General features: G+C 31.6%; 3 protein-coding genes across 5 annotated transcripts; 2 read left to right on the top strand and 1 right to left on the bottom strand.

The window, feature by feature from the left end:
• Positions 1-2,560: 2,560 nt before the first annotated feature.
• On the top strand, positions 2,561-5,733 carry LOC123213442 (protein LAZY 1-like). 2 transcript variants are annotated; one of them, XM_044632880.1, is made up of 5 exons: positions 2,561-2,846; positions 2,954-3,020; positions 3,430-4,223; positions 4,315-4,594; positions 5,365-5,733. In XM_044632880.1, the coding sequence occupies exons 1-5, from the start codon at positions 2,841-2,843 to the stop codon at positions 5,382-5,384; spliced, it is 1,167 nt and encodes a 388-aa protein (XP_044488815.1). In that variant the 5' UTR covers positions 2,561-2,840; the 3' UTR covers positions 5,385-5,733. The 2 variants fall into 2 exon arrangements, with proteins under 2 accessions (XP_044488815.1, XP_044488813.1); XM_044632878.1 differs by having other exon boundaries at positions 3,406-4,223.
• A 709-nt stretch (positions 5,734-6,442) lies between these two features.
• Positions 6,443-11,464, bottom strand: LOC123215020 (sphingosine-1-phosphate lyase). Of its 2 annotated transcripts, none has more exons than XM_044635055.1 (15): positions 11,091-11,464; positions 10,951-10,996; positions 10,289-10,440; positions 10,113-10,172; positions 9,746-9,970; positions 9,510-9,651; positions 9,244-9,294; positions 9,039-9,130; positions 8,445-8,571; positions 7,988-8,003; positions 7,597-7,704; positions 7,448-7,502; positions 7,223-7,369; positions 6,900-6,978; positions 6,443-6,725 (listed from the first exon to the last, which is right to left on the bottom strand). In XM_044635055.1, the coding sequence occupies exons 1-15, from the start codon at positions 11,279-11,281 to the stop codon at positions 6,603-6,605; spliced, it is 1,614 nt and encodes a 537-aa protein (XP_044490990.1). In that variant the 5' UTR covers positions 11,282-11,464; the 3' UTR covers positions 6,443-6,602. The 2 variants fall into 2 exon arrangements, with proteins under 2 accessions (XP_044490990.1, XP_044490991.1); XM_044635056.1 differs by having other exon boundaries at positions 10,296-10,440; positions 11,091-11,247.
• Positions 11,465-18,941: 7,477 nt separating this feature from the next.
• Positions 18,942-21,242, top strand: LOC123212931 (probable WRKY transcription factor 75). Its single transcript, XM_044632176.1, has 2 exons — positions 18,942-19,367; positions 20,874-21,242. The coding sequence occupies exons 1-2, from the start codon at positions 19,021-19,023 to the stop codon at positions 21,049-21,051; spliced, it is 525 nt and encodes a 174-aa protein (XP_044488111.1). The 5' UTR covers positions 18,942-19,020; the 3' UTR covers positions 21,052-21,242.
• Positions 21,243-22,292: the final 1,050 nt, after the last annotated feature.

The following is a 22,292-nucleotide window of genomic DNA, read 5'->3' as shown; positions in this document are numbered from 1 at the left end:
TAATATATATATATTATAATATATAATATAATTATTATTGATATCTAAATTAATATTATTATACATAGCTCATAAACTACATCGGGACAAGAGAAAATGAAAATCCCAATTGGATTATCTTTTGGATGGTATTATCCCATGCAAAATTTACTTGTTCGTTGGAAGAAGGTCACTTCCTCCTCAAAATGTAACACCATTTAAATGGAAAATCTTCCATTTGAATGACAACCTCCATCTGGCTATGGTGTTTCGTTTTCCTACTCTTAGTTCCATTGATTTTCAAGACTTGATTTGCTAAAATGGCATGGAAATGCACAACTTTCTACAACTATCTCCTCTGTGTGTACACGACTCAACTCAATCATTAGTTGTCTTATTGCTTGTTCAGTAGTTTGGCCCTATCAAGATTTTGCCGACCTAGGAGACCTAGTTCACTGCAGTTTTTTAGGGAGGGTTCGGTTTGACCCAAACTACTTTAATTAGAGATAAACTTAAACTTCTTCTAGTTTATATCAAAGTGTATATAATTTTAAAATTTTATAATTTAAAATATTTATTAATATCTTATAAATTTGTAAATTATTTAATTAATCGTTATAAGTGATATAAAATATCTATATAATAATATTTTTTTATATTTTATTGATATCAATAATTCTAAATCTTACTTTATGTATTTATGCATATATGGAGAGATAATGGGTTAATCCTGATTTGGATTATTTATATATTTTTCCCATCTTTCAATAATTAATATCTGCATTATATAGCTTTGTCTCAAAGTTGTAAACCCGTTTCTGAATTTTCAGCTTCTTCGTGTTCATGTGATTGATAGTGGGACACACACGCACAGTTAATTCTAGGGCCAAAATCCCCAGGGCCAGTTGAGCTTTTCCTTATAAGTGAGGACATATTTCTGCTCGATTGATCTTCATTATCTAAAAAGTTGAACACGACAGGCTAACAATGAAGGACAAGGAAGATGAGTTGATCGATCTTCTGTTTCAAGTTGGGTTATCACTCATGATTTTCAAACCTTCTACTTGGTTAATTTATAGTCACACAATAACAATATATATCACGTCAATGTCAATGTTATAGTTATAATAAAATATTATTAAAATAAAAAATAATGTTAATATGATATGAATCTTAAAAAATATATATTTTAAAAGTTAAATAAAAAATTCAAAATTATAGAAAACTCACATTAAAAATTTATATATAATTTTTGATCTGACAAGAGTGTGTATGCAGGCACATACTTTCCAATCTCGAGCCTAATGCCCACATAGGCAAAAATTGCATTGTTATATGGTGCATGCCCGTACACTCTAACCTTAATGCCCCGATATACTTTTTGACTCTAATGCTCATCGCAAGTAGAACACTGTAATTATATAATACAAAATGATATAAATCTTTAAAAAATTACATACAAAAACTAATTATTGAAATTAGAAAAATCAAAATTATATAAATATCATATAAAAAACTCATATTTTTAACGTGAGATTTAAATCGCATTTTGTAGATTTAGAATCACAACATATAACTCTCCTTATATGTTCAAATCCTACAATAGCTTAGTGTTTTCCCAAATCATTCACTATTAAAAAGATGCTTTTAACAAAAGAAAAAATATTTTTATTCTTGTCACTATTATTTTTAACTGAAAAAATTATAATAAATTTTTTTATTAAAATTATAAATTTATTTAATTTTAATAAAAATATAAATAATTAATTATTAAAATTATAGAAAAAAAAAACTTATAGTATATTACCCGCTTAATAATTGTTAAATCGCTAATGCTTTTTTTTTTTTTTCTCTTTAGTGATTCGAGATCAACAAGTCCCTAAGCGCAGGACTAGAAATTTGTACTGGTGATATATTGGGAGCCCACAGAAATGTACCATTCAACAAGAAGCGCAGAATGGTATAAAACTTTTCGTATTCCGGAGGAGATCTTCTTTGTCATACTTTCATTGAAAGTTGAAACCTTTGCTGCTCTCTGGCAAACTATTCTCTATATTTCATGCTGGTTTTTTGTGGGCTCTTCCCTAAAAATTTATACCTAGCAAATTAATTTTTTTTTCTGTCAAATAATTGCTAATTGGTTTAATTGTCAACTTCCGAGTTCGGTTGTACTAAGGCTAATGTACAGAAACTTGTTCTAGGGTTGGCATTTTTATCAAAAACAAATTAAATCATGCACAATATTAAAATAAATAAAGGGATCATAATATTTAGAGGTATAAAACTATCAAGAAATCTAATTTTGTTTTCTCTAAATAAAATGGTTAAATTTTCAGATTTTTTTATTAAAAAAATTGAATTTTCAAATTTTTTTATTAAAATGATTGAACTTACAAATTTTTATATAAAATGTATCAAATTTTTAATATTTTCATATTAAAGCTATCGAATAAACACAATTAAAATTATTTATTTTGTTTTGTTTTAAATATAAAATGAATAGTTTGGCACCTCCAATTAAGAATAGAGAAAGTTACCTATACCTATAAATAACTCATACTCTACATGACCAACCACGCACATGAACTTGAATACAAGGGATTTGATGACCCACTATCCATTTATCTGTGGCCACATGATTTGATCTTGCCCATCAATAGCTATAGCCAACCTATATCTTGTAACTATCTCTGTGTTTCTCTCCTCCCACCTTTATTATCTGATAAACACCTTCAAACAACTATCATTTTTCATTACTGGCTCATATTCAGCATTACTCTGAACATCTAGAGATTAAACACCATTTCAGCATAATCAGAGTGACCGAATTCAAAGCTTGGGAATCCTAAAGAGAGCTAAGCATGAAGGTAAGGAAGACCAGGCAAATTATCAAATATTCATCGCAGAAAATTAAGCATGTCTTGTCTTCCTCAATGTACTTACGTTTTTAATGTTTTCAATCTCTCTGCTGCAGTTACTGGGTTGGATGCACCGGAAGTTCCGGCAAAATAGCAGCGAACCACTCAAAGATTTTGCACTTGGTAAGACTTCTTCTGCCATTTTCGTATCTTCCGTGCTAACATATGTAACAGGCAGAGTACATGAGCATTGAAAGAGAATCCATGACTATCCATTGATTAATAATGGATGAAGAGTCGAGCCCTGATGACTCTTTTAGCTGATCGGATTATGGGACTTGGCATATAAATATAAAAAGCCGCTGCCCATGAACTATCAAGGACTTGTATAAAGCACTATGATATGTGAACTATATATAAACATAAAAGCTGTAACATCACACAATGGCCTGAGAGAACAAATTAGAAAATTTTCTGCCGGTTAACAATCTGGCCTTGCTCAGAGTTGTTGTTGTTTTCATTTATTTATTTTTGTTGCTTCTTTTTCTTTTAACATATTTTGTGTCAGGAAATGCCTGTTCTTGTCTTACAGGGCAGCCATCGCCTGATGACCAACAATGCTACCCAAAGCCAAACTATGGCACCATGACCAAGCCATTCAGGCAATTAGGCCCCAGAGAGCACCAGCTTCGAAGCTCTTTTGCCGGGTTAGAAGCCGCCCGAGTAGAAGAAGAAGATTATGAAGATCAAGAAACTTCAGCTGTACTATCTGAATTATTCCATGGCTTTCTTGCAATTGGCACCCTTGGTTCTGAACCTGGCGTTAATCACCCATCAACGCCAACATTCGGCATCTCTGTTGAGAATATAACTGAGAAGGAAACGGAAGTGACAGAAAATGAACTGAAGCTGATCAATGATGAGTTGGAGAAAGTTCTTGGAGCTGAAGCTAATAAGGAAGATGGATGTTATGAGTCATCAGGGAGGAACAGTCACGTGAGTAATGGAAGGAGCAGCCATGGAAGCACCATTACTCTTAGTGGGAAGCCGTTGGAAGGGCAAGACAACAATGGAAACGGGTTTTCAGTGTGTCCACTCCAGGGATATCTTTTCGGTTCAGCCATTGAATTGTCTGAAACCACAACCGTGGCAAAGAAGGAACATAGAACATCGCTTGGAGAACTTTTCCAGAGGACTAAATTAGCTGAGGAGAACACTAATTCTGGAAGTAAATACGAGAGAGAGGAGAAGCGAACTGACAAAGAAGCTGATAAATCAGCTGTGCAACTTATGAAAAAATTATTAAAGAAAAAAATGCTTCATGCTTCCAGGAGCTCCACTGGTGGAGGTGTTGATTCTGCTTCAGCAGAAACAAAACTGCACAAGGTAATGTTGCAAAAACTCCGTGAATTAAGTGTATATTCAACATTAACTCTTCATCTTACCATTCTGTTTCTGGGTTTTTTGTGGCCTGCAGATCCTGCATATGTTCCACAGGAAAGTTCACCCTGAGAGTTCCACGGCCACGAAAAAGACTGATAAGCCTCTAAAAAAGGTGAACAGGAGTATGGAGTATGACAGAGTAGACAATGGAGGTCAGATGGTGACTGATGAAGACATTACAATATTTCCTCAGAGAAACCTCTTAAAAGAAAAGATAAGACGCTACAAGAGCCAATCCATTTCACCACAGATCACACTTGGGGGCTGTGATTCAAACGGAAACAGGGAGTACTGGATCAAAACAGACGCTGACTGTAAGTACACAAATATTTCCTATTCCAAGGTCTACTATGCATGCAATGCCACCCCGTTATTGAGGGTTTGTTTCTGTTGTCTAAACACCATACCTACTTGTTCTTCGCCTATACAGAAATATAAATAGCATTGTTCACTTTCTCTATTGCATATTTAATTTTCAATTCATATATAGGTGAAATAATCTTATAAGATGGATTTACAGATAGGGGCTAAATCCCAACTGAGTAGGTTTTATCTCAACTCAGTGTTTGACTCAAAAAGAGTTAAATTCAAACTGGGGTAACCCCATCTTAAGTTCGAGTTGGATTGAATCTCATGAGTCACCAAGAAAATTGTTAATAAATTAATTTTCTCCATCGACTTTTCTTCTTCTCTAGCATCTTCTTTTTCATCATCTTCCAAAACTCTATTTTTCTTATGATTCTTCTCTTTTATAATCTCATATGACCTTTCTAATTTTTCAATGATTATTCTACTTCATACTCTCTAATGATCCTTTTTCTTTTCCGATACTTTCCAACAACCTCATCATTGACTCAAGCTCAAGTTAAACTTCTGGAATCAAGCCAAGCTTGTGTCAATTCCTATTTGGGTTCAGCTCAACTAGAATCTACCTCTATATACAGATGACAACATAGGTTCATTTTAATGAAGATGTAGTCTCTAATTATTGATTATATATTACATGCATAATGTTATGGTTATTTTGATACTAATATTCCTAGTGAAAGTCTTGATCTAATTATATGGTTAACTTCCATTGTAGACCTGGTGTTGGAGCTCTAAGAGGCAGGGTCAGAGACATGGAAGAGGAAGAGGGCCAAAAGTCTGAGATACAAAAACTGATGAACTCACGAGGATTAAGCAGAGTAAGAAGCACAATTATGTTTGTAAGAATGTCATTACAAAAATGGTTAGTGGTTTGTAGTAATATTATAACTATGTGAGTGATTAATATTATAATTAAGAAGAGCTTGAATGGAACAAATAAAATGAATAAAGGAGGCAGTCCTCCTAGAAACTTTACTCCCTGTGGCCTTGACTGTGAGAGATCCTGTCTCATGTAATGGAAGGTGTAATATTTGGTTTTGGTGAAAACATATTTTGATATATGATGATGTATCTAGCTTTAGAATAATGTTATGTGCACAGAGTTTTAAATATACATTTAATTCAAAATAATCTAATCATATTATGACGTATTATTTATATACTTAATTTTGTATTATATAGATAATTTTATTGCTAAGTTTTATTCCACATCAATTGAAGTGCATAGCTTAGCTTGCCTCGTTTCTCATTAAATATTCAGAAGACAAATCACAAGACAACAAATACAAATTTGCCTCTACCTGCCTAGCTCGTTTATATCTTAGCTATTCATGAATGACCAGACAAGTGGCCATGCATCATCAAAATTGATAGGATCCTCTCCATTGTATTTTACTTCTTATGTTTCTTCTTTAACTTCTTCGACGAGTTCTATCAATCTTTGTTATGAAGCCCTCCACCTGAGAAGTTTTGATTTATAATTAACCTAAGTCAGACTGACCTCCAATTGAATAGGAAAAATGGTCCAATCCCATATTATCATATTTTCTTTTCGTAAAGAAAGGCCTGTTTTATACACATGTACTTATAATAAATATTAATGAAAATATGTTACATTGTAATGGGGCAATTTATAATTAAAAATAATATAACATTTAATCATAAGATAACATATTATTATTACAAATCAAACTAATACTTATTATGAGCACGTATAGTATCACTCATAATAAAATTAGCAAGAACTGATTTCAGATGGGTAAAAATCTACGCAGCTCACAGAGAGACTAGCGTGAACAATCAAGATAATGTATAGGTAGGTATATCATATATTTGTACAGTTTTCCAACACAGTTTAAATTCAAGGGATTCACACGAGAAATGAACATTAATCAAATCAAATCAAAGTACATTGAATCAAAAATATGTGAACAGAAGAAATGTGGAATGTGACTAGCATGTAGAATCCATATAGTTTACCAACAATTCTGACACCATGCCTCTATCTGGCATCCTTCCGGCAGCACCATATATGGGTGCTAGGCCACCACTTATTGGACCAGGATTTGCTTTCACCTGAAACAAATTAATTAGGGCACTGTCAGTCACCAGCACCCAGCAGCGAATTATCATATCTCCTTACAAAAAGTAGACCAGTGCACGGTAATTTTACAATATCATAGTAAATAAAAGTTCCATCCACTACATAGCAGAAATAATTTTATATTTTGAAGGTGGAAAACCACTTACAGTTTGCACAGATTCTCGCAAATCCCGGAGGAAGTTGTCAACTACTGACACATGTTGAAGGGTAACACAGATATGAATGCTGATTTAAACACAAAACCCAAAATAGGAAGAAAAAACATTTCAGTATCTAAAATGGGTCAAGCTATAAACCATATTTATACTCAAAAAGGAGCTCATGCTACTGCATATAAATCAAATCATCAATACTGCCCAATAAATATAAAATCAATTCACTGATGCCATCAAGCAAATTCAAATTGAAAGGATGACGAATGCATACAACAATGCTACTCAATCATTTTCCTCGTGCTTAAAGAGGTCACCTGTTAGGTCTTTGTAATGCATTCAAATGCCAGCCCTTGGAAGACATGATATCATTGACTTCAAATATATCAAGAACATCAGATCCAAATGCCACAATTGTCATATCTGGTCTTCCAATTATAGACAACTCAGCGATCTCCTTAATTCTGCACGGACGATAGTTGTTATTTTGATTAGTACAACATTTTAAAACAGGTGAAAGGAAAGTTGAAAACAAAACTAACCCCTTCTGGATGCTCTTTGACACTTCCATTATTGCTTTAGTGTTCTCCAAGTATCCTACAGTTAATAATATCATAATCAGCATTGGTAATAACACCAAGTAATCATTAAATTTCTTCAATAATGCCAACTGATATATCTGTTCTGACACCTTCCTGTCCCAGAGACATCATTGCAGCCCAAGCCCCAGCAATCAAACCCCCTGGCCTGCTTCCAGCTATGGTTGGAGACACATACAACCCACCTGACCACTCAGTAACTGCAGCAAGGGCATAAACAAAACAGAAGAAGTAGATGTCATAAGCATAAGCTTTAAAACCATGGTTTATTGTAGCACTAACTTTAAACTTATAACCCTGGAACCAAATAAAAACAGTTCCACCTGGAACCAGAGTCAGGCACAAGTCAGTCTAAGACCAGTGCAATTTATATAAACAAGACCAGTCTTGATGTTAATGTCAAAATGCATGACCAAAGCGATTAAAAAAATAGACCTTTAAGACAATTAGTATAACAAGTTATTATTTGGAACGATTACTTACCAGCAACAAATTGATGCTGTTGGAATGCAAGAATCCAAGAACCCACAATTCACATAAATTAGTATCCCGCCAACCATGATAACATGAAAAGTAAAGCATAATTAGGTAGAAATTAAGAGGAATACCAACAAAAAGAATACTGATTCCTAACCAGATCAAGTCAATAAAGATCTATACTATGAATGCAATCCATGTCTGAAACCAGCTTTATTAATATAGCCATAGGAAATTAAAGCATGTTAGTTCCGCAAACAACCTTTGTCTTTTAAAAGAAACTTAACTTTATCTTTCCAAACATGTCCATCCACATAAATATACTCAAAATTTAGGGGTACGGTCATAGGCATGGAAAGAATGAGATAAAAATTTGACAATAAAGAATGGCAAAATTAGATGCCAGTCCTTAATTCCGAATGCAAACAGGTTCTTGAAAATTTGAAAAATGTTCAACAAGTACCTTTCTAATTTCATGATTTCTGTACAATACTACACTTGTTCCTTTTGGAGCCAGTCCATATTTATGCACATCCACTGATATTGAGGTTACTCCTTGAACAGAAAAGTCAAATGGTGGAATTGGGTACCTGTGAAGAAAAGAGCTCGAAAATTACCAAACAATCACAGCAACCCGACAAAAAGGCAGACTGCAGAATGTTGTGAAAAGCTTTCTCAATAAAATATATTGTCTAGCATTTCCCAAAATAATGAAAGGAAAAAAACTGCAAATGAATGTTGACATGCGTGATGAGAGTTTACAATAAACATATTATTACGTTAGGTGTAAATCCAGAAGCATTCAATTGAAAGTCAAAGAATTAAAGCTTAAACTTAAAGATCACACATTACTCTCAGCTCTAACGAAACACTAAGAAAAAACAAAAATTATTTTCAGACAAAATTATAGTACTGTTCCCGCAGACATAGATGGTCAACTATATAGTCTATATGTACGAAGCTCTTGCCTTGTTAAAAATACTGAAAAAACATTGTACAGATTTTATAAATAATAAATTAAAAGATGACTTGATGATAACAAACCAAGCAGACATACCCAAGTTTTCGAGCAAACGGCAACACAAAGCCACCAAGACATAGGTCAACATGGAGACATACACCATAGCTAGAAGCCAGTTCACCAAGCTCCTACATGATAAATTGTCATAGTTCCTCAATCAAAAATTAAAAAGACAATTACATATAAAACTCATGTTTCACATGCATTTACTGTTACTACAATAATAAATACAATCACACACCTCAATTGGATCAATGATGCCATGAGGAAACCCAGGTGCAGATCCAACAATCTGTATTATCAAAAAATTTAGGAGAGATCCTTTTGTTTAGATAAACTGCAAATTATATAATTCAACTGATAGTAAAAGTAACCGTAAAATGTGTTGATTTGTTCAATCTTGGAACAGGAAAGTTAATTTGAGGTATGAACATTATAACAGATTAATAAGAAGGGAAATGAAAACAAATAAATTATCATTACAAAACATGATCTAGATTAGGATACCAATATGGTGTTTTTGTTAATGTATTGTCTTATTGCTTTGACATCAGCTTGAAACTCTTTATTAACTGGAACACGCCATAGCCTGATATTAAAATATTGCGCTGCTTTGTCATATGCTGAGTGAGCAGATTCAGGTATGATCCTGTGCTTGGAACAAAATGCATTCAGATTAATAATTCTCAAATCAGGTAAACACTAGCAAAATAGATGAAAGTAAAACATTGGAAAACACATACATTTCAGGCCTGGTAATTCCCTTCTTATTTTTCATGTAGTCACGGGATGATTTAACAGCTAATAATATGCTCTCAGTTCCTCCTGAAGTCATGCTTCCACATACTTGTCCTCCAGACGCCTTTTCTCTGTTGCCTAGTAGAGCAGCCGTCATTGCTACGACTTCTGCCTCAAATAGGGCAATACTCTGGAATACATCCAAATGCAATGGATTGGTATGAGCAAACCTGTAAATAAATTTAGCAAAAATTCATATGAGAGTTAACAGAAGGATGTTGACGGGAAAGGAAAGGACTGAAAGAAAAAAACTCTCTACATCTTCAAATGAAATAGTAAATAGAGATTATTACTGCACCATATGTTACTAACATTGAGCATGCCTCATTTATTAAGGAAAAATGGCCCTCAGATTCACTTCCTCCAATGTAGCTGCAATTAAACAATAATCCAGAAAATATCAAAGCTCAAGCACTATTGAAGCAGAACCTAAAGTCTAATTTTCAGAACACATATAAAGAGTTACATTACATTAATTATAAACATACACTGTACCAGAACATTTTCCTTGCCAAACTACATCTTTTGCTTTTTCCTCTTTCATTGTCTCAATGACCCTTGCTCCTAAGCCTGCATAGGGCAACTCTTTCCTCCAACCCTCTCGTTTAGATTTAACACCAGACTGCATCTTATCCACAACCTGAACATCATATTTGCAGAGATAACACAAATCTCACTGTCAGAAATGTAGCTGATTTCATAAATTAAATAAGAAGAACACAAGCACTACACTTTATTAATCATCCACAGTGCTTAACAAAGCTAAGAAAAAAAAAAAAAAAGAGTGAGTTGTACATAGCCGTTCAGTAAATCATAAACTACTGATGCGCATTAGTGAACCATGGATTTGTAAAATGGTCCACAGATGAGAAATCAACAGACCATTGATATTAGACTACTATACTCAATTTTCAGGACCCGCCAATAATAAAAAGAGTTAACAAACAAACAGTATTAAAATGCGTATCTCTAACAATAAACATCCTTAAGAACTACGACGATGCAGCTCAATATATACGTTTACAAACTCACTTCATTTATGGTAAGATTTCAGTGACTAAACTGACCCCACAAGTACTGGTAGAAAAGAATTCCAAAGAAAAATATAAAAAATTCAAAAATATAATAAAAAACAAGAAACAAATCTGACCTTCTGTTTCTCCGCTTCAATGTAACTATTAACAGCAGGAATTAACCTGCAGAAAATAAAAAACAAATTTATTTCATAACCAGTAATTAATTAATAAACAGAAAATTTTCAAAAATTAAAGAAACAAGTAAGCAGTTTACTTGATAGTACTCATGGAGAACCCTAGGATAGTCTGTTTGAATCCTTTCTCGTGAACAACGTGGATAAACGTTTGCAGAACACGCGCGACAAGGAGAGTGAGAAAAGGAGTGAGAAGCAGTGCGAGAGGCTCGAACTTGGTCAAGAACGAATTAGCAGAAGCTCTAAAATCAATCAAGAACGAAAAATCCATTATCGGTAGCCGGAAACAGAGCAGACACAGCAAGCAAAGCAATTCTGAGAAAACAAAATTTAAATAGATGAAATTCGGATTGACTGGTGTTTTAGCGATTCGCTTGATCGCGTGTCAGATCCATCATTTTGACTGTTTTTATATTATTGATATTTTTATTGACTGGTGTTTAGGCATTTGCTTTAGATAAATGATTTCGTGTAATAGATGTGCATTAATAGCTATAGACAAAATCGAACAACGGTGAATAAATTCAGATAAGGTAATTTTTAGTATCAATTTAACATCAACTTATTTATGGTGTTTATTTATTTTATTGATAATATTTTTATTTTATTCAAACTTTAAAATTAATATTATTAAGTTGTTTGTGTTATATTAGTTTAAATTTCACATTAAAATCTTTTAATATTAATCTATTTTAAATTAGATTTGTGTTAAAAATTTTTAACTTAAATTTTATCTGAGTTAAAATTGTATCAAAATTTTTTAAAACAAATCTAATTTAAATTATATTTGAGTTTATCTTACACAATTCAAATTTATTAATACCTTTAACATTTTTAAAAATTAAATTTGTCATTTTTTATTATTTTTAATTACAAATAATATAAAATAAGAATTTGATAAACTATTTAATAAAATTTCGAAGGCAATTTGGTTTGAGATTTTTTTTTAACAATTTTATTTAAGAAAAAAAAACCTATTTTTGTAAAGGTTTTTCCAACTTAAAGCTGGGAAACCTTGGGTGAGATACAGTCATTGGACCTGCTAAAATTGTTGGGAAGCTGAGATGACAGGATGTGGTGCCATCAGTTAGCCCAATAGCATGGTAAAGAAGATGGATCGACAAATTCAGCAATTTAAGGTGGAAAGTTTATGGGCTGGCTTCAGAGAATTTTTAATTGGAAGGCCCAATACAATCACAAATAATAATAATAATAATAATAAGGCAGAAGACTTATTCTCACCCAAAGATTAGTATTTTTTCAAACTCTCTATTACAGAGTCTTAAAAATTTTAAAACCCACTTTCTTATTAAAAATTTCTATTAGGATTATGATAAAATATTTAGTTAAAAATATTAAAAAAATAAGTTTTATTATATATTTTTTTTTAACTAATAATTTCTCTCCATACAAAGTTTAAAAAATTATCTTTTTACTTTAAAGTTTTTTTTGAAATTTTTTTTTTTCTTTAAGATTTTTTTCTTCTTTTTCAATGAGAATCTCCGTTTTAGCCAACGATTGGCCTTTCCAACATCTTTTTCTCCCATCAATTTTTAGGCGTCAACTAACATTTTTGTCAGCAAACACGATTAATTGTCCAACCACAAAGACGAAGTGAACTTGCGCCATTAATTGTCCACAAATCTTGAGTATTAATCTGCCAGTTTATAATATGGTCACAAAAATAAATTAGATTTTGAAGAATCCATTTTTATCAAATTGTTTCCAAGGTGTTCTACGGTACATCAATCGGGCACAGATTATTGTAAATGATTTGATATTCAAGAAAAATAGTTTAACTTCTTAATGGTAGTAATTATTTTTGGTTGTCATGCTAACGGGGTCTACCTTATTGGTGGTCAATTGATGCTAGCTGAGTTTGAACAATGCTCACTTTGAGATTAATTCACATATGAAAAAATTTACTCTAGATCGATAAATTTAAACTCAGTTTAAAAATAATTTAACCTTAGTTTCAATTTAAATTAACTCAAACTGTAATATTTAAATTATTTTTATTAAGTCTGAGTCAACCCATAACAGATCGACTTAACATAATTTTATTAAAATTGTCAAATGATAGTTATGTGGCAATTTGACTATTACATATATGTCCAAAACTGTATCCAATAGGAGAATAATGTCATTTTAATAACAGAAGAAAAAATTTTCTTCTCCATGGAATTTAAAACATAGAGTTGTCATATCTTCTTAAAAAAAAGTATAGTACTCGAATAAATGAGGTTGTGGAAATAACTTAAGTTAACATCTCATATCGTATTCAGATGAGTTTCATTGCAAACTTGAATATATCATTTTCTTAAATTCTTTCATTTCTGGTTTTGGTTATTATCTTATATGATAGATATGAAATTATTTTATTGGATGTATCACTCTCCTTTATTTTTTGACTATCAGTTATGGTCATCTCATCTTCCTATATAGTAGATATTAAATTATTTCATTAATTTAATTCCAATGGGATTTATTATTGTCTTAATTTTGGCCTAACTCAAGGTACCTTTTATCGATGAATACAATTCGCATCAACAGAGTTTATAGTATTCCATTTTCCTTGTAAGAACAAAACCATTAAATACGCTTTATGTTTCCATTCAAAAAATCCTATACATTTAAATATTTATATTTAAGTTTATTCAGTAAAAATCTTAAGTCAGTCAAATTTTTAGGCTCTATAACATTGTGTTAAGTAAACGCTACTCAAAGTGTGATGCTCACCCTGAAAGGAGTTCCAAGTCTTCCTTTCTGCCGAAGGATTTATTCTCATCCAAAGGTTAGCCTTTTCTTAAGTTTTTATTTATTAATTTTAAAAAATTAAAAAATTAATTAATTTTTATAGTTATTATTAAAAATAAAATCATTATTTAACAAATATATTTAAAAAAATTATCATATTTTCTCTATTAAGTTTAAGAGTCAAAATTTTATTTTTTAAAATTTGAAAAATAATCATTTCTCCCTAAAATTTTCCAATTACCATTATCGATGGCAACATCTACTTCTCTCTCTCCATTTTGGTTAATGATCTATTTTTGTTTCCAATCAAAAACTGAGTTGAAGTGAAGAAGATGAAGAACTGGAGAGCATTGATCTATCTCCGTTGAACTTCAATATTGGTTCTCCTTCTTCGTTTCTAGTTGTTTCCAGTCATTGTGGTTCTTGTGACAAAAGGGTTGAACTTTGGCAATGATCTAAGTTCAACGCTTTGCTTCTTCGTCTTCTTCACATCAACTCTGTTTTTGGCTGGAAATGAAAATAAATTGTTGATCAGAATGGAAAGTGAATGTCATCATTGCTATCTCTCGTCACCGATAGTGGTAATTGAAAAACTCTAAGAAGAAATAGTTATTTTTCAAATTTTAAGGTGTGAAATTTGAGATTTTTAAATTTAAGGATAAAATATAATAAATTTTTGATTTTTAAAAATATTTAAATCCTCGGGCCCTCTCTTTCCTTGTTCCAGATCAATCAATGATCAAACCATCTTGTTGACACTCGAACTAATAAATTGTGTATTGGTTTTTAGAACCATGTTTGTCAATAATTAGGGGCAGTTTCGTTTGCTGGAATAAATTATTATTTTGATAATATATTTTTTATTATTAATATTATTTTATTTGATTTATTAATAATAAAAATTTTAATAATATTTTATTATTAATAATAATATGATAAATAATATGGGTATTACATCTATCTTAGATATTAAAAAGTTATTAAGATAACCTTAGTTTTATTAAAATTATATTTTTATTTATAAATTTTTTAAGATAAAAATATCTTTATTTTTAATTAATATAATAAATAAAAAATTATTTAAAAAAATTATATTTAAAATATTTAAAAAATAATAATATTTTTATTTTTTATTATTTTTAAATTATTACAATAATTATTTATATATATTAATTTTTATCAAAATTTTATTTAATATAATAATAATAATTTAAATCCATTAATTTTTTAAATAGCCTATTATCACAATAATTTTTGTTTTTAATAATATAAAATAACCAAAGTAAACGCGCCTTTGGTAGTTTGAAATTGTGTACACGAAGACAAGCAACGGCGTTGATGAAATGACGGGAAGCGAATAGAGTGATTAATTAGCTAGACAGCCTAGACTGGATTATTTCAAAGAATGAAAGAGATATCTGGATCACGTAAACAACAGAAATCGTCACTTCCTACGTCACAAGTGGGAGAAAATGGTTGTGGATGATCGATGCAGAGAATTATGCTCTTTATCTCTGATATCTCAATTTCTATATCATCGTTTTCAGCCTGATTCAAAACCTTCTATTCAACCCAGATTAGACAATTTTTTCCTTGCCGTCCAAACCATGGGCCAAGGCTGCAGAAATTTTGTCCATCATTCATTCTTGTAGACGTCTTAATTTCTTAAATACTTTGAGAGCTTCAGTGAAACATGAAATTATTTACATCAATGATTTGGCAAATTTGATGACATTTTATTTTGATATATGGGCAAAACTTCTTTTCAATCAAACTTTTCAATAAATATTTATAAAGATAATGAGTGACTAGCAAAGATACATCATACCAACTCATAGATTGAGGGAAGACATAAACGATGTATATCTCATATAGATATTCTATTAGGGAAACATGTCATACCCTCGTGAATTATAAATTTTTGCAACATAGATTGAGATATACCAATAGTCGATCTCTCTTATCATCATCCTGTTAGAGATTTTCATGTCTGATGGAAATTCGGGCTCGTGAAGTTAATGAGATTATATTGGTGTTGGCTCTTGACTTGGACAGGGTGAAAAGCAGCAGGCGAAAAGTCCACAGCAAGGACAATTGGTGACGTTGCGATTTGCTGGCTGCTGGCAGGCTAATTTGTCTGCACTGTTAACCTCAAGCATATCCATTGAATCTGGTCGTTTCACTAATGAAATGTGGCTGCATCCAGCATGTTAATTTTGACTCCGGCAATGCCAAATCACGTGTGTCATCATACAATTCTTCTAATTCCTTGCAAAGGAGTCAAGAAGCCTCCATGTGCTTTTAAAAGCAACATATTTTCAGATAAATGTGGCACAGAGGAAGGGATTGGATTTGAATCCTTTTTTGTCTTTGTAAAATTAGCTTCTTGTTAACCTTTCAACATCAGTTATGTACCGTTCGAGAATACTGTAGCAACAATGTAAAGATTTTGATCTTTGGTCGATTCAAAAGAAATATTAACAGGCAACTCCGTTAATGGTTTCAGATCAAAGATTCTTTGTAATGAATTGAAAGATCCCATGTGGGTTGTCAGACTAGTCTTTTTAGTGTTTATGGATTTGATAATTGTCTAATGAATCAGTCATTAAAAAAATAGCAGAAAGAATTAGAACACATTCCTATGTAATAGAAAACTCATTGTCTTAAATATATATCTCCAGTTGGTTACATGCAATTTTTTGAAATACAGACCTAATTAATTATGATTGAAAAATTTTGAAGCAGAAAATGGTCCCCTTTGGGTGTCAAGTCCTCTTCAGGCCATAACTCTCTTATTCTAATTACAAGTGGCATTGGCAAGGCCAACTGGCCTATACTTGGAAGGGCGTTTGAGATATGCTGAACTTGAAAGCTCAAATTTAAAATAATTAATTTAAATTTGAATTGATAATAAATTTATCAAAATAGCTGTCAAAGAAAAAAAAATCGAAAATAATAGAAAAAAAAATTGTTAGAAAAATAAATAATTACTGTAAAAAAAAATTATTAAAGAATATGACTTTATTAATGATTCTCTCCATTTGAATTAGATATTGATTTAAACTTTAGTTAAGACTATTTTAATTCAAGTTTGACTTATTTAAATTGAACGCTAAGTGACTTAGCTTGGTTCCACCCTAACCCATATGCCCCACCATCATCCAATCAATGCTACTGAAGTATAACAAAAATTTCATGATAAATAAGATGAAAAATATTTGAGATCATTTTGTTTCTAGCACTGTTATTTCACCCCAATGAATATGCATAGACTGGAATCAGATACCAGCTGTGTTTTTAAGTTTTACACGTTTTAAAACCTTAACGTGAATCATGTTTTCTATTTAGTTTACGTTGGATGCTGATTCTTGAATAAAGCTTGGCGTGAAAAGGAGCCTGGAAACTTTAATTAGTCGTTTCAAACCTGAATTTCGTGGAATCGTCACTGCTGCAATGATAGTTTTAGGAGGATTTTATAAATAAATAAATAAATTAAAGTTGTTAACACGTTATTATCATTTTAGTTTTTAAAATGCATGTTTTTATCATCTAAATCATCAATCTGCAGCAAAATTACAGGCTGCTCCTGCGCCTACGCTCTAAAATTGTAGTTGATTTTAAAACTTCTTCACTGCTCATCACCACTCCACCTTCTGGATGTGGTCAAACACCGTGGACTATTAACAGTTAATCACGGTAGTTAATTATATTTCAAGCTTTAATTTGCAGTCCACATCCTTTGATTTCCCACAAAACAAAATCTTGCGTCCTTTGTTACAACACGTGGAGTTTGTCTCTATTTATCGGCAATCCGTCGCAATTAGAACAGATTTTGTGTTAGATTAAGATGCATTCGTTTTAAGTTCAAACTAAGATGATATAATCCTGATTAAGAATTGGTTTGAATGGTAAAATTATGTGCAACGGACCCTTTCATTGAATATTTTTAAGAGCTTTCCCATTGAACAATGCTAACGTTCTATCACTTCCACGAAAGTGCTAAAAGCAGTAGGAAAAAAAGGCCGGTGCACTTTGAATTAATACTTGTAATTTTTTAATACCAAGTGCAAATATTGAGTTATCTTATTGATGTCTCGGCCTTTCTATTTTTTATTATATCTATAAAATAAAATATTTATTTTTTTAATTATTAATTGATATTTATAACTATTTTTATAACTCATTCTCTGACCCAAAGGCTTACCCACAGAAAAAAAATCTCATTACATGTTGCTTGCAAGAATATTTAATCAATATTTCCATGGAGAAGAGCAGTACTCTTGTACGAAACACAAGTTTGGTCAACACCAACCAACAATCATATTTTAAACAGTGTTAAAGGTAATTACATTTATAATATTGATAAAAATTTTATAGGTTGTTTTGTAACCACGACTTATTTAACAAATTAAAACAAAAAACACATTTTTTTTTTTTACCTTTTATTAAAATTCAAATGTCAATTTAATAATTAAATTTTTTTTTCGATTTATAAAATATATAAATATTATAAGATTAATATCAATTTCATTTTTAATATGCAAATAAATTATATTTTTCTTATCAACTTAATTTTTTATCATTTACACTTACATCCTTCAATGGAAAATAAAATCAAAACCTTAATAAATTAATTTAAAAAATTAAACAATCGCTTGATGATAATTAGAATCACATCATTGGAGCGTGATTCTAACCATAATCATTTCCTATCAGTGATTGTTTATAAAATTTATTATTTTAATTATCCATCTTAAAATTAATATAATCTAGGAGTGGAATAATTAAAAATATTTCTAAGATAAAATATTATCTAGCTTTAATATTAGAAGTAATGAATTTTATTTTGTTTTTCTTAATGTTTTTATCTTAAAGATTAATGAAATTTTCTAACAAAACCAACAAAACAGACAGATTAACCAGAAAAATGTGGTTTTTAAAATGTGAGGGTGAAAACAAGTATTAATAGGAAAAAAAGGGTGGGTAATTCTTCCTGTCACATAACGTGGCAAATATTTGTAATATTTTACGTGCCGTTTACGACACCAACCACAGGATGGAGATCGCAGTTGCTGGGAGGCTCCTGGTCCCGGTCCTAGCTAGCTGGCCATCGGGCCGCCTTACTGTTTTAATTAATTATTTTATTAAATCCTGATCTTACAGCTTTATATATAAGAATCACAAAATCAACATTCAGTCTCTCCTTCCTTATATTTTGGTTCCAATCTCTCTGTCTTTTTCTCTTTCTTTGACATGGAGAACTTTCAACCCTATTTTCCCTGTTCATCTTCAGCATCATCGTGTTCATTAGCCATGGTGAGTCCTCAAACTAATTTTAGCGATTTTCAAGGCAACAAGCCCAGTGGGTTCTTCGGATTAATGCCAGAGATGGAAGTTCCTGCAGCTGGTTTAAATGTTACCAGCAAAAGTGTTGTAGGGTCTGAAAGTGAAGAAAATTTAGGAAAGAAAAAGGGGTCAGAGAAGAAGATAAGGAAGCCTAGATACGCTTTTCAAACAAGAAGCCAGGTTGATATTCTTGATGATGGGTATAGATGGAGAAAATATGGCCAAAAGGCTGTGAAGAACAACAAATTTCCAAGGTATAATCAGCTTCTTCTTTCTCTTCTAGTCTTCTTCTTTTTCATTCATCTATTGTTACTGTACTTTTTTTCTTTAGATATATCTAATAAAACTCTAGGTTATCAGATACGCACACACACACAATCGGGATAGCAACAGTGTTCTAGTTAGTGCCTCTTATTTTTAATATGGAATATTAATGGTCCATCCCAATAACACATAGCTTTAGAATCTATGGCGCAACATTGGTTCCTAGTTATATCCTTTTCTGCTCTGCGAGTGTGCATTTGGAGTTTTAATTACGCAGAGGCCGCAGCTAGGCCACGCTGATACTGGCTGCCATTAATTTGTCATAATCCCAATTAAATCTTCGCCCTTTCTGTTTGCCATCTTCTTACGCTTAATTCTAACTGTTAACTAATACTGGGAATCGAATAGACCTTCCCGATTAAGTGTAGACTATAAGTATTTAGTCCTCTACAGATACGTATTGAAGCAGAATAAAAAATATAGACGAAGGAAACTAGGAAAGGGTCTTTTCATGAAGAAGAAACTTGTGATGTATCAACTGCTAATCCTGCATGTATATATTACTTAAATATTTATTATGCTGTCTAGAAGGACGATGAAAGATTATACCATAATAAACAAATCCTTCATTCTACTTAATTAAAGTTGAAGGAGCCAACTCGTATTAATTTACTGGGAATAATTGTAATTGGAGGAGAGAGACGTAAGGCAATTTTTTATTCTTGATGAGGACTACGTGTAGAATTGAACTTCTTCCTCTTCCATGAAAGTTACATTTTATATTGGCATCCCAGTGATTACTATGATTAAACAACAAGGACCCCAAGATTAGATATTAGGTTATGTTTATTGTATGCTCCAGTGGTGGTTTCGTATTGAGTTTACTCGAATTTGATTGCCAATTGAACACGTTAAGTTCAAAAGGAACGGTCATAGGTTGAGCTCAAAGTACATGTTACATTCAAGTTACAGTGATTACTGCTTCAGATTGTAGAACAAGGACAGTGCTATAAAAAGTTATAGTTCATGTAACATTCTAGAATAGATTGAGTTTATTCTAGGTTCTTTTTATAAATTTGAATCGAATTAATTAGAGTTTGGCTGTCATTTTAACTTGTTTGAGCTCAAAACAAGCAGTTACAAGTTAAGTTTGAATTTGAATTTAAGCAATTAGGGTGTTTAATTTGATAGGCTTGCAAGCGGCTTAAATATATTTATATAATAAGATAACATTTTTTTGTGTCAGTGTTGAATTTTTATAAGTAGTGCAAAACAACCTCGTTTTGCTATAAATTTATCAAGTTCAAGCTCATATTTATAACACCGAGTCCATGCGAGTTGAGCATTGAGCATCACCTGTCTCAGTGAGATCGAACTCGTTTCCTTGTAAACTTACTAAACTCAAGCTTAGACAAACTCCTCTTATGCCTTGCTCTTTGTTGCTAAAACAGCTGATCGAGTTGGCCTGATTATGTTTTCTTAATAATTATGTGCAGAAGTTATTATCGATGTACACATCAAGGGTGCAATGTGAAGAAGCAAGTTCAACGATTAACCAAAGACGAAGGAGTGGTGGTGACAACTTACGAAGGAATGCATTCACATCCGATAGAAAAGTCTACTGATAACTTCGAGCATATCTTGGGCCAGATGCAAATTTACACTTCTCTTTAAGTCTTCAAAAACCAACAGCTAAAAGCTAGAATTATACTCTTCGTCAAATACACTTTTTCTATTGTAAATTTTGATTAATTAGAATTTTCAGATTCCCTTTGTTTTTATTTTGAATATAAATCTACCATCAAAGTACAGCTTTGAAAGGCTGGTTGGAGGAAGTAGTATATATGAAGCGTAGACTTTATTAATTTCTCTTTGCTTGTGCATTGATTGTCTTTCAGTTATGAAAAACCAGAGACATGCATATTAATGTTATTAGTAATTTTCTCCTAACGTTACATTCATGAACAAGGAACGAAAAGGACCCCTTGTTTTTGTGGCCTGAGTGATGCGACGAAGGTGTTCCTGGCGGCTGAACGTGGCGCATTTCCTCCCACAAGGTAGAGCTAGCCAACCAACGACCACTCTACTTATAAACTGGAGACCTCGTTTCACCCAACAAAATTTAAGTTACAATCAGTATACTTTTACAGTAATGAGAAACAATAAAACTAGTTGAAACAGTTTTGAGTTTTTAAGTAGGTATAAATATTCAAAATTTGGCATAGGAAATATTGCTAAAAAAGAAATTAATAATAGAAAAAATATAAATAATTGGATATTCACAAATACAAATAAATAGTGATTATACCATGATTTTAAATTATAAATAAATTAAATAATTAAATAATCTAATCACATTATAATTTTGAGTATGCCTTGGAACGAAATTATGAAAATACATTTGCTGACAAGTTTTTTAATTGATTCGAGGGACTACAACACCTACCCATGATCCGCTAACATGTGTTTTCTTGCTTTTGCCTATGGTTGTCTTGTCGATCATGTAGCAGATATTGATTTCTTATTCTATATTCATGGATTGCCTTGACATTGTTTTGCTTTGTGCCCAGTATTGAATGGACATATTATTTGTATAATCAATCGATAACTGAAAACTATTTGTACATAGTTTAATTGTTATAAATATTGAATCACTGCAATTTTTTGTTCTGCTCATAAAACTGCCACCCTTTATTGAAAGCAGCACTTGTAATTCATTAGCTCAGGAGTATCCTTGTATTATCATGTGCAGGTACTACAAAATATGGCATTCTTAATTCTTATTGTTCTAGCAAATGGGCTACAAATGTGCCCAACCAATACTCATAGTTGGGCTCGTGTCAAACCGAACTTGACTTGATTATCACTAAGTTCGATTCAAACACACTATTTCTTAATTTAGTGAGTTTATACAC

Source organism: Mangifera indica, chromosome 4 (genome assembly GCF_011075055.1).
Source record: "Mangifera indica cultivar Alphonso chromosome 4, CATAS_Mindica_2.1, whole genome shotgun sequence".
Lineage (NCBI taxonomy): Eukaryota > Viridiplantae > Streptophyta > Magnoliopsida > Sapindales > Anacardiaceae > Mangifera > Mangifera indica.
Note: the sequence above shows the minus strand (reverse complement) of the source record. Positions and strands in the feature narration are given on the sequence as shown.